Source organism: Pogona vitticeps, chromosome 6, assembly GCF_051106095.1.
Source record: "Pogona vitticeps strain Pit_001003342236 chromosome 6, PviZW2.1, whole genome shotgun sequence".
Classification (NCBI taxonomy): domain Eukaryota; kingdom Metazoa; phylum Chordata; class Lepidosauria; order Squamata; family Agamidae; genus Pogona; species Pogona vitticeps.
The window spans coordinates 28,861,521-28,874,687 of record NC_135788.1 but is presented as its reverse complement, the minus strand read 5'-3'; the positions used below and the strand labels follow the sequence as shown (position 1 = coordinate 28,874,687).

Sequence of the window (13,167 nt, the reverse complement as noted above, 5' to 3'; positions counted from 1 at the left end):
ATTGCCCACGTTCTATAATTATTTTCATTCAGTCTATTTATGGCCAGGCCACCTATATTTCCTCCCGTGCTGTATGCCATCCTTGCAGCTCTCTGTATCCTTCCCTTCCCCGGGTTTACAGACGAACTGGTTTCACTATCACTGCTGTTTAGGCTCTCCTCCTCTTTCATTTACTCATTTACTCACGTTTGCAGCGCAGCGGAACGTTGCTGGGCCCATAACCTCTGTTAAGGGAGTGTGCGTCTGTGACTTTATCTTGTCGCTCGCAGAGTAAAGCGCAGATAAACGCACACAACAGCTTCTTCTTTTCAGCAGTGTATTTACAAAATATATACAGGATATACATACATACAGCACTTCAGTATTCAGTATTCAAACCAGCAGCATGACATGCAGACATCAGTACACAGGAGAAGAGAATGACTGTACAGAGTTCATTTCTTAAATACAATTCTGGCATCAGTCTGGTCCAATCCCGTCTAAGGTGACTTCATGCACACAGGTGTGGCAATCTTCATATTGCAGAGAAATTGCATCAGCCAGGGATGAAGGAATGACGTCATCTCAATCTTGTTCTGCACACACACATATTATGTTCAGGCTATATAAAAATTATATACCTTAACAATAACCAACTAGGGTAGGGGATAAGATGATGGACCGAGCATATGGCAACAATTATGTTGAGTTATATAATAGTCACTGATACATGATGGTTTGACAGCCTGCAAACCTGTGTTTCTGGCTAGACGTTGTATGCTTCCTAGGATACAATTAGGCATGAGTTCTTCATCCCATTACATGCATGAACACAGAAAAACCCTTCTGACTTTCCTGCTGAGAAAGCTAGACTCTCTGTGTGAGAGCTCTTGCTAAGATTCCTTGTCATCAATTCACATAGTAAAGAATTGGTCCTCTTCCGTGGTGTAATATTTTTGTGTCATAATTGTATGTTTTTATCTATGCATTTGGAAGCCACCTAGAGTGGTCGTAAGACCAGATGAGCAGGTATTAAATAAATAAATAAATAAATAAATAAATAAATAAATAAATAAATAAATAAATAAATAAATAAATAAATAAATAAATAAATAAATAAATAAATAAATAAATAAATAAATAATACTTTGAGTGACCTAACATATTAACTAACAATTGCTACGTGCATAGGGAGGACAGTTCCCTTGGTAATTCATTAGGATTCTTCCAATCCAACTGGATCAGTTGATATGTAGGCAATACCTTTGTGCCATTGTACAACTCTTAAATGCCACCAAGAGAACCCCAGCAATATTAGGAGGCAAACAAGAAAACCCACCTGTAGGAAGGTCAGAGCGAGACAGGTGAGCACAGGACATCATACTCTTCAAACTTTGGCTCTTCTGAAGTTCTGTGATCTTTCCAGTTTCCCCTCACTCTACATATATCTTATATGACAACAGAACACTCATATAATAACTTCTGAGTGTCTATGTTCCTGTTCCACATGACCTAAGATTCTGTTTTCCTTCTATCCCTTGTGCCATCATTATAGGTGTCCTGAAAGCCTTCGCCCTGAGACTGTTAGACCTTGCTTGCTACCCTGTAGGAAAGACTGCATTGTGACGCCTTACAGCGACTGGACTCCATGCCCTTCATCCTGTCAAGAAGGTACTCTTTTCACATTAAGAACAATTTGCTACATAGGGCTGAACTACACCACATCTTAAATAAGTGGCATTTGAAGTATTTTTTTAACATAAGGACAAGTCAATACACATGGTCCTATCCATACCAGGACTTTTGTACTTGGGTGGGAATCTACTTTTTAGTGGGCATGTGGAGGCCACAGATTTGAAATTAAAAGAGTGTTGTGTGGGGAGGTTCAGATCTCTTTTCCTGGCATTATAGTTTCTGTTTTCATCAGTTCTAGGTATGGTGAGTTGCATGTACAGAAACCAGAGGTTTATAACATAGCACACAATTTACCCCACAGTGTTTTGCAATCTTGAACTCTTAAAATCCTTCTGTCTGTCTTGTTACAAGTTAAGAAGAGAATAGCTTTTTCTCTGGCTGTGAAAAAAGTAAACTTGCTGTTATGCAGCCAGTGAAACATACTGGCTGTTTGAGTGCTATTGAGACTGCGGGCATAGGAAGAAAGAGTGCTGTATGCAGCCGTGCTGTTCTCCAGAACAGTGGTCCCCAACCTTGGGCCTCCAGATGTTCTTGGACTTCAATTCCCAGAAATCCTGGCCAGCAGAAGTGGTGGTGAAGGCTTCTGGGAGTTGTAGTGCAAGAACATCTGGAGGCCCAAGGTTGGGGACCACTGCTCCAGAAGACAGGCTGGGCAGCACCATACATCTTGTGTCCTCATTTCAATATCCTGCTATCAAAAGTTTCCCTGATAATGAAGCCTTCAGAGAATTCTGTGCAGGTATGGAGCTTATAAATAAACAGGCTGTCTTAAGTATCCTGAAATCAAAGTGCTGGTCTTTAATCTGTGAAACAGATGCTTTGTAAATATGAAACTTTTAGTTTCACATTTTTCAAGATATTTACTTATTTCTTTGAATATACAGCCCATCTAACTCTCTGGCCTAGAGTACAAAACAACACAAAGAACAATATGTAGAGAACAATCTCTTTCTTATGGGGTCCTGGCCACTGAAAACCACCCTGTGCTAATCTAAATCTTGTGCAGAGCTCTAATCGTTATAGTAATTAGACTGTTTGGACATCACATTAAGCCAAGGTTCTGCAGGAATAATGGCTGATTATGGATAAAATCAGCATGTGGGCTCATTCTCTGAAATGCTTCAGGTCAGATAACAGCTTGTGTTTAGTGTGATATGAACAGTGGCTTTGTTAGTCTGAATGTTTAGATCTCTTAATTATGAATTTGTCCTCTTGGGGAAATGGAACTCATAGTTTAGTAAACAGTAATGCAAACAACTCAGTATAGTAACTCTCTATATTTCTCTTGTGCATTCATTGTGCATTCAAGTCTTGTATCAGGATAGTCCATGGATTGAGGGAAGGGTATCTCACTCCTGCACCAAATTTTGGAAGGAGGCCCCTGCTCTGGTGACTAGCTACCAACATCTTGTGTTGATAGCAACTGAGAAACCCTGAGATAAACAAGATTCACATAATAACAGAAATACTTGCCATGTTGCTTGTTAGGGAGTTGTAAACAGTTTGTACCCTCTTAAAACCATAAAAAAATCAGCAGAAAGAAATTTTTGACACTTTTATGCTATAAGTTTGTATATACAGTGGTGCCTCGCAAGACGATGTTAATTCGTTCCACGAAAAATGCTATCTTGTGAAAACATCTTGCGAAATGCAGTTCCCCATTGGAATACATTGAAATCTATTTAATGCATTCCAATGGAAAAATCGTCATCTTGCGAAAATCGTCCATAGGAAAACATCGTCTTGTGGAGCGCAACAGTGATCACAAAAACTAATCGTCTTGTGGATTAATTGTCCTGTGAGGCGCCACTGTATTTCCTTGGTCAAAGGGAATGCAAAGCAATGAATACTAGTGGGAAAAGAGGTAACATGGTTTTGTTTTAAACCTACTTCTCATACAGTGTTCGGTCTTGTGTTTAAACACATGCAGCCAGATGTTCAGTGCTACTCCTTTCTTTAGCAGCTCAGCTTTTCACATGCCTTTTGATTTTCTTCGGCATTGTAATTGTGGTTACGGAATATTTTTTAAAAAAGAACCTGACTTAATGTTACCCAGATATTTTTTGCCTTAAATCCGTTTCTCTTCTTGGAGCTTAGCAGGAGACATTCATCTTAATATGCACTATCATGGTTGCAGTCCATAATATAATTCCTTGTTCATGTGTGTTAATCCCTCTGTGGCGTATGGTGCTTACTCATTGCCACCTATTTTCAAAAGCCATGGGATTGTCGTACTGAAAAGATACCTTTTATACTTCACAGTTAATGCTCGTGTTGTTAAAAAAAAATTAGATGAATACAAAGTCAGTTTAGCAGCTGCTCTTGACTGATTATTCTCTAACTAATAAAGGATTAGACAGATTAAACTTGTAACCTTCTGAGGAAATAAAGACCATGTGGAGACTGCAAGGTTTAAGGAGGACACTGAAAGGTTTAATGTGGTTGCAGGGGAGAGGAGCTAGGCCTGTTGTTTCTAATATGCCAAATTCAATACACAGTGTAGTAATATTGAAAACATCTGTGTGATATTTCTGCTCCTCTCTAGCAGCAGTATGGTGTTTGTTTTTAATTTTTATTGTTATCGTCATCATTATTATTTCTACCGCTTATGTTTGCAACCTATTCAAAAGATGAATCCGTGCTCCTGTGGGCTTGCAAACCGGTTCACCTCTTTTGGCCAGATAAAGAGGGGGCTGGGGGGGAGGGAGCTGCAAAAACATAGGTCTGCATTCACCTGCCGCACTTTGCCTGTGCCTACTTTATATGATACTGAACTGCAGGATCTGATGTAAAGTAGATTTTAAAAATATATGCTTCATTTTTGGTTAGAGGTTCTTGGTGGTAATATTTACTTTCTTGAATTTTTTGTTTAAAATAAAATCTCTAGAGTCTATTTTATACATCGTCTTTCTTTTATACCTTTAATCTCTATGATTCTAATCTAGTGGTCCAATGTCTACAGGGAAAAAAATGGGAGAGTACAATGTGTTTCTATGTTTGTTTACAGGGGGTGTTGCAGTAACAAAACAATCTCGACATCGAGTCATATTGCAGCTCCCTGCCAATGGTGGTCGTGATTGTCCAGATACTTTATACGAAGAAAAGGATTGTGACCCACCTCCTGTCTGCTTGTTTTACAGGTGATTGCTTTCAATGGGCAAAGATTCCTTCAATTTTGGACATTATTGAGTACAAAATTTCTTTATTTAAGCATTGCTTGCAAATTATGGAAGGGAATGAATTAAGGCTTTTCTGGAGGGCAAAGAAGGCCACAGATATTTGGACTTCTAGAACTTGCTATATCTAGGTTTAATGGATTGGGTTTCAGTTGTGTCTGGCATTATTACAGCCACATCACTTTGGTGGTGAACAAGAAGGACATAAAAATATTAGCAAGGTTTGTTGAATGAAACAATGCAGAAAATACTTGTGTTTTGATGGCAGCTGTGATTGAAAACTGTTCAGATATGGCTGAAAAGCAAGATGCTTTTAACCATTAAAGATAATCACATAATAATCCTTCTTTTACATACAAATTTATATTGCAGAAAGGGCCAGGACCCAAGCGTGAAGCCAATGTCAAAATCATCATAAAAGAAAGCTGGCCATCCCCGATTAAAATCCCAGCTGTGTCTTCCTTTTCCCTGGCTACCTTTGGGGTAACCAACTGTTTAAACCTGGTCCTTTTGTTTATCAGAAGACGTAGAGTTAATATTATTCAGTCTTCCCTAAACTGGTGTACTCAAGATGCATTGGATTACGTCCCCGATCATCCCAATGGCCCTGCTGGCTGGGAATAATGAGAGTTATAATCCACTTTATCTGGGAGGCACCATGTTGGGGAAGGCTAGTAGATATTCTAATAGTAGAACCTTCTTTAAAACTAGATTGCGTGTAATCTGAGAGATCTACACCCAAAGGGACTTTTTTTCAGAAGGTTTGGGAGAACCTCAGAGGTTGCGGAAAGGAGCACCTGCTTAAAAAAAAAGCTAAGAGAAGAAAACATATGTACAGCTTCTCGAGGGCTTGCTGTGCTCAGTGAGCATTGAATGCAGACTCTCTTGGGGCCTGGGAGTAGACAATTGGGAGGAGATGGAAAGGGGTTGAACTCCCTGTGAGAGGGCAGAGTGGAACTGCTGGAAATGCTGAACAGGAGCCTTCCATATTGCACGCGCCTTTTGCTGCGCCTTGCCGTTCTTGCTAATGGGGAATCAATCCAGCTACTCTTAAGGCACAGTTGACACTCCTGGGTCATCATACTGCTGCCTCTTTCTCTTTGAGCCTCAATACCCATTGTTAAAAATATAGTTGCAGCAGTGCTGGCTCATATTGCTCAGATGATGTAATAATTGCTAGAGATAGGCACAAACCACCACACAGTTGATTTGTGGCTCAGTGCCCTACACCCACCAGCAGATCCCCACTTGGAGATGGGCAAGGAAAGTTGGGTGCTGCCTCTGAGTGTGTGCCTGCCAGAGGGAGTGGGACACCGAACCATGAATCTGCTGTGCAGACATTGGCCAATCTCTGATAATTACTATATGCACTATATATGTATTATTGAGCAACAGCTATTGGTACTCTCTGAGATAGTGTGAAAGGGAATGGACTTTAACGGGTCTATATGTTCTAAGACTCTTCAGGTCAGAGTGCCTAGGAGTTTGCGACAGCAATTGATATATTTGAGCAAAAGAAAAACAGAAAGCATGAGAGCCACAAAGGAGTCTTTTGAGCCCTGTCATTAATTCCTTCTCCTGATAATATGAGACATTGCCCACATTTCACAGGCTATTTGTCATGCTAATTTAGCAATGCAAAGATGGCTTGTTCAGACAGTAATATGCTATGACTGTACTCAAATGCCATAGTTAACCCAATTTTCAAAGCACTGCTGAATCAGCCCCATTGTGTCTGATAATATCATTCCTAGACTAAGGATTATGAGTCAGATATCATTTTTATCTGCTATTAATACTACTAATACAATGCTATTGTGCTTCTGTACCCACAATTTAAAATGCCAGGAGATGGCCTGATATCGTAGCACAATATCATCCCTTCATTGCCAGCAGGAAAAATGATGTCAAATTTTACATAGCTAAGGGTAGCCTGAATGTTGATTAGATGCATCTCAGCAGTCAAAATGGTCTATAGGATACCTTTTTCTGCTTAATGGAAAAGATAGTATTGCTAGAAAAAGGGGGAGTAGGAAGAGAGAACAATCTAACATGAGATACTGTTGGTTTGCAAGATCTGAGCAGAGCTGTTAATGATAGGAAATTTAGGAGGTCATTAACTCATATAGTCACCACACATCAGAAGTGACTAGATGGCTTCTTGATGAGTTTTTTTAAATTACCGAGCAACTGTATAGTGATAAAATGGGTGGAATGAAGACTATGGCAAGTGACTATGACAGGATGCAGGCAACAAAGCTCCATTAACATTAAGTAAGAACATCCCCAGCCACAAAACAAAAAACAAGTAATTTCACAACTTAAAAGAGTGAGCTTCTGAATATACGTTCTTTTAAAATATATATTTTAAAATGTTTGCAATACCTGTATTTTTTTAAAAAATATTCTTTTTGTGTCTCACTTTTTACAATGAGACACAGAATCCCCTTGCAAGCATGATTTTGGTAAGCTTGTTTGGGCAGGAAGGAGTTAAAAATTTAGCTAAGAGTCAGATAATTGGGTCCTGATTGACTGGGTCAGAAGTTGAGATTGCCCCAGACCTGGAGTTGATTTCCTTTTTGAAAACTTATGTGAGGATTCTGGTGTCAGTAATCCTGAGAGAAGTTTGGGAAAGTTATAATTTAGGCTATAATTCCAAATACAGAGGTAGCAGTCCCCTACCAGTTGGCTTGGGGTCTATGGGAATTGTAGTCCAAAATGTAAGTTTTTCTCTTTTACCAGGGAATTCAGGAGAGACTGGAAATTTCCTGCAACTGGGAGTTCTTGCTACTGTATTTTTTCCCCTCTGACTACAAAAGTTTAGAAAAGGATGCCTCTGTCACCCCATCCTTCCTGAAAATATCTTCCTTTGCATTGCATTGTTGCTGTAATATAAATAAAGGCTATTAAAGTAATGTGTTACCTTGATCCTTTACCAGAGGCATGTCACTTAAAATCCATTAGGAGATTGCAGCACAGCTAATTTATGGTTCCTTGAGAAAGTAATTGCAGGGTTTCAAGCTGCCAAAAACATGAGGATGGGAGAAAGGACACTCAGAATGTGGGGGAAAATCAGCAAAGAACAAGTTGTGCCAGTAAAATACATCATTTTGTCAGGTCCAGATACATCAAATATGAAGAAAATCCATGCAGTGTCCATGTTGTTAGCTGTGCCAGCTAGATGTCAAAGAAATATTCTGCCAAGGAAGTTACACTTTGAGTAAAGTACAGTTAACAAAGTGGATAGAAACTATTGTTGGCTACAGCCACAGCCTGTCCTACCTTTAGGTAGAATGAGGTAGGCATCTCAGGTGGCACCTGTTGGGTATCATAAAAGAACAGCCAGATGTTAGCAATACTGTCTGTCTTGTTGTACATTTCTTATTTTTACTGACAGGAAGGGGAACCAGTCCTAGTAGGATTTTCTGCACTGGGTGGCAAAATAACTTGGCAGGCTTTTGGTGGCACACACTTTGAATAAGATATCAGAGAGGGGCAATTTTCTGCCCCATTTGGAGCAGTGAAATGTCTAGGGCCAATGACCTGTTGTTGTAATTCTGGCCTATCATTGTCTCTGTTCAACATGTATTTAGTTTCTCGGGATCCACATGGTTTACTCAAGTTAACAACCGTTAGGACAGGGTGTTATTCTGGATCTTTTTGTTATTTTGGTTGGCAGGGAGTGTAGGAAAGTTCCAGTGCTAAAGGCTTACCTGTCCTCACTATACTTGCTCGAAATGATAAAAATCATGAACACAGTGCGATAGTGCCTGCCTCTTGCCCAGAGCTTGAGAAATCACTTTTAAAAGTAATTAGCTAGAGCTGCAGTTCCAATGCTACCCCAAAGTAGTTAGCTACCTTTATAGATACAGAAAGTAACTCTTGAATTTCCCATTTCTGAAAAATGATATCTGAAACAATTGCCTTTTGGTTACTTTCTTTAAAAAAGAAAACACCATGCTTAAGGTTTCCTAAATTCGACACAGAGCAAGGTGGGCTACAGTTCTTCAGACCAAATTTCTTTTTTAAATAATTCTTTGAAGAAAGAGCTCTGGACACTACAGGCTGTTGTACTCTCACTCTGTCCACCTTACTGCTGCTTTAACATTTGCAACACAGTGCAAGACAAGAAGTAGCACTTGAACCTTTGATAGCTCTTCAGTGCTTTCATCATTCATGTGAAGTTACAGCTCCACCAACTTGATGGCACACAATTATTAGTAATCAGAGACCTAATAACTGTGAAATTAAGGAAATGGTCCATTTAACCTGCAAAAGAAGTGACATGATTGCTTGTTAAGTTACAATCATGATGTAACTTTAGTTATACTTTTTCTGTTCAAAAATGCTGTCTGTAACCATTTTCTTCCAAATCCTGTGCTTGCTTGGTTCAGAAACAAGGACGTACTCAAGAAGTAACATTTATGTTTTGCAAAATAGTTTAGAAATCCATAAATTCATCTGTCTTGTCACTAGATCTTCACAGTAGGTCATCCCAAACAATTTAGGTCTGGTCAGCTGACTCGCTGAACCAGGAGAATAGCCATCGTTTCCTGTTATAGCAGTGTGAAAATCCCTATATATTCTCTCTTGAATTGGATGTGAAAATACATTCCATGTGGCAGAAACTCTGAAAATGTTACAATGGATTTTCAAAATGGAAATTTGGGGTGATAATCTGAGGCAGTCTTCTTTAGTTAAAACTATTGAGCATTACAAAGCACTTAGTTATGAGTAGCATTTTATGTGTAATGTTTATTTATAAGGGATACCTGCAGGTATTTTGAATAAATATGTACAAGGCAATAAATAATTGAATGGAATAGGAATCTAAATAATTCTGTAAGCACATAATTTTGTTATTAAATGTGACTCTCCTACCATTTTCTTTTTCAGAATTATATTATAGTTATTTATTCATTTTGCTAGGTCTGCACTTTCTAACTTAATAAGTGAGGGGTCTTTCTTTGAAAGAAGCTGTCTTTAAAATAACTTCTGTAAGGAAATATAGCAGAAGGACTCTTAAGAAAGTTTAACTCTTCATATAATAGCTTCTGTCAAAGTTGAGTTTTGCACACCACCTGAAGGTTAAATTCCATTTTAGGATCTACATCATACATCATTACGATCAAACTATTAGTAGTAATAGTATTGTGATTTATACAACCCTAGTGTACAATCATGAATGGCAACATTGTCCTTTCTCCAGTTTTTCCCAGTTCCAGACTCACAAGTGTTTTTATCTATAACTTCAGCCATTTTACTGACACTGGAATCATGATCCAATAACAGGTGAATGATCCAAGGTAATGGTTAGATCCATTCTGTTTTCTGATGTGCCTGGGCTGCACCATTTCAGATTGTGGCTCTTAGCTCTCAACCCTCTCTTCTTTCTGAAAATGGTAAACGCACTCGGAACACTAGATACAACAGCAGGGGTGGATAAAATACTCATCAAATTCCGTATTGCCATTGATTTTTGTCTTTCTCAACATTACAAGACACTTAGAATTTTAAGATTCTGGAGGATTCCTTGCTTTCTGGTGGGAGCGAGACAAAGAACTCTTTCTCCTCATTCAAAGTCTCTTTAATTTGTATAAAATATCTTTAGTATACTTTCACTTTGCAAAGCAAACCTCATGCACATAGCAAACAGAGAAGAACTGGTTGATAGGAAAGATGGTCAACAAACCTTCTGTTGCTTGAAACTGTTGAATAAATTGACAGTCATTCAAATTCTGGACAATCTGCATGATGTGATCTGTGCAATTCACAAGTTGCACATTTCTGCAAAAAATGGGCATTTCCCCCCTGTAAAATAATCACTTTTGCCAAACTCCATTGAATACCCCATAAATTCCTCTGGTCGAAGGAGAATAATTTTGCAATTCCTCCTCCTTACTTCTGAGGAGAGGACAACTAAGGCCTTTCATACCTGTTAAAAATAAAACTACCTTTCTTTTGTGAAAGAACATAAAATTATGCAGTTCCAGTCATCAGTCTGGAGAACTGTAGCCCACTATCATTTACTTCCTGAGACAGAGGTCAAGATCTTGTGTTCCTCCTTCATTGTGCCAAAGCTAACAGGACTGTTGGTTGAATCTTACTGCGCTAATGTTGATAGTGTTTATTCCATATGATTTGTTGCTTGCAAAGGCTTATGGCTGATGCAAAAAAGAAAGGAAAGAAGGGGGAAAAAAAGAAAAACTAGGAATCTTGATTAATGCATGAAATGCAATAACATTATAGATGTTGGGAATTCAAATCCCAGTGTAGGCATCATTTTTCACAAATGGTCTTTGGGCTTTATCTTTGCGTATATGAAAATGAGCAGCAGCTCAAATATGCAGATTTACTCCTGAATTCCTATGGAAGTAAGTAGCACCTTACAAGGGGGAAAAGATGTGGCTGATATGAAAGAGAATATGTTGATCTTTTTTTTTTTTCATGCTTGCTCGTGTAAAATTCTGACAGATGCTATGGCTTGTCTTTGTGTGCTCCTTTTCCTGCTGCAGATGGAAGACACACAAGTGGCGCAGGTGTCAACTCGTACCGTGGTATGTTCGTCAGGACAGCCCTGGTGCCCAGGAGACATGTGGTCCTGGTCTACAAGCAAGAGGTTAGAACAACTGTAACTATGGCATATGCTTTCAGTCAATATTACAGTTCTAGGAAATCATCCTGTTGTAATCTAATCCTAGAAAGCTTTTCCTGCCTACTGTCAGATTCTGATTTGGAGTATTCGTTCCCCCAGGAGTCCTATAAGATTTACTGGCCTCCCAGGTAAAGAGAACAGATTCTGTGATTCGTCATAGCTGACATTATCCCTGTAGAAGGTTAATACCAGAACCAAACCAAATAATCAGTCACCAGCTGTTTGTAAATTCATTTAGATATCTCATTATAAGTGTCTTTGTTGTTGCAGTAATTCCAGGCCACTCCAGAACTTGTTAATTTTAAACAAGTTATATTTTTACATCATTTCTATGAAAAGCATAAAGATCAAAAATATAAAAACATGTAACTTTTGAGAAGTCACAGACATGTTGCTACATCTTGCAAAATCATCCTTACTGCTATGAACAAAGCTGGAGGCCAAAGTACTTAAATGTTTACAGCGAATCGAATCAAATACTTTATTACGGTCAAAGACCAGTAAAACCAAATCAATATAAAATAGATACATATAATTATAGCTTGGTAAGATCAGTCAGGGTAATAAAATTCCAATAAAACATGATAAAACAACCCTTCTTTCCAGTTAATAACATTGTGTATCCTTGATATAAATAAAACCTCAATCAGTGTTATATTAAAAACATATCCATCTAAAATCACCTATCCAAACATTTGATTACGAATAACCATTGCTGCCGCACAGAATTTGGCCACTTGTCTCGTAATATAAGGAGTGTTGTCAGAGAGTAGTGGTCCCCAACCTTGGGCCTCCAGATGTTCTTGGATTTCAACTCCCAAGAATCCTGGCCAACAGAAGTGGTGGTGAAGGCTTCCGGGAGTTGTAGTCCAAGAACATCTAGAGGCCCGAGGTTGGGGATCACTGGTTTAGAGGGTGAACTTAAGTTGCACTTGAATACACAACATAAAATTGTTGAAATACAGGAACTAATATAGTGAAAAACATAGGAGCATAAGTACAATAAAATATCAAAAAAGAATGCTTTAAGTTGCACTCTGACATGCAGGAGCATCTTCATTAAGAGTATAGACTCCTCCAAGAGTAAAATGGACAATAAGAGTTTATAGCCTAATAAGGTAAAGAATACATCTTTATAATATTTCATTTAAAAGTAAAAAATCAATATAGCATTAAAGGCTTTCTTTAAAATACATTAAAGAGCATCAGAGTTCTTACAATCAGAAAATACAAAATGAAAAGCATTACAAGTGGTGCCTCGCTTAACGATTACCTCGTTAAACGATGAATCCACTTGACGATGAGGTTTTTACAACCGCTTTTGCGATCACAAAATGATGTTTTAATGGGTAAATTTCGCTTCACAATGATCGGTTCCTTGCTTTGGGAACCAATTTTTCGCTTAACGATGGTCTGAAAACAGCTGATTAGTGGCTCTCAAAATGGCCACCCGCTGTGCAAAATGGCTCCCTGCTGTTTTTAGGATGGATTTTTCGCAAGAGACGCACCAGAAAATGGCCTCCCTATGGAGGATCTTCACTGGACGATTTGCTATTTAGCCCATTGGAATGCATTGAGAGGTTTTCAATGCATTTCAATGCGTTTTTTTCCCCGCTTGTGACGATTTCACTGTACAGCAATTTTGCTGGAACAGATTAATGT

The 13,167-nt window shown here is 38.6% G+C and overlaps 1 protein-coding gene across 8 annotated transcripts in view; it reads left to right on the top strand.

Annotated features, from left to right (window-relative positions):
- Window positions 1-13,167, top strand: part of THSD7A (thrombospondin type 1 domain containing 7A) — a 349,546-nt gene that overhangs the window by 265,440 nt on the left and 70,939 nt on the right. For all 8 annotated transcript variants that reach the window (XM_078377154.1, XM_073003242.2, XM_073003240.2 and 5 more), the window contains 3 exons: window positions 1,535-1,650; window positions 4,682-4,814; window positions 11,366-11,469. In XM_078377154.1, coding sequence (XP_078233280.1) covers window positions 1,535-1,650; window positions 4,682-4,814; window positions 11,366-11,469 — 353 coding nt within the window. The remainder of the gene's footprint in view (window positions 1-1,534; window positions 1,651-4,681; window positions 4,815-11,365; window positions 11,470-13,167) is intronic.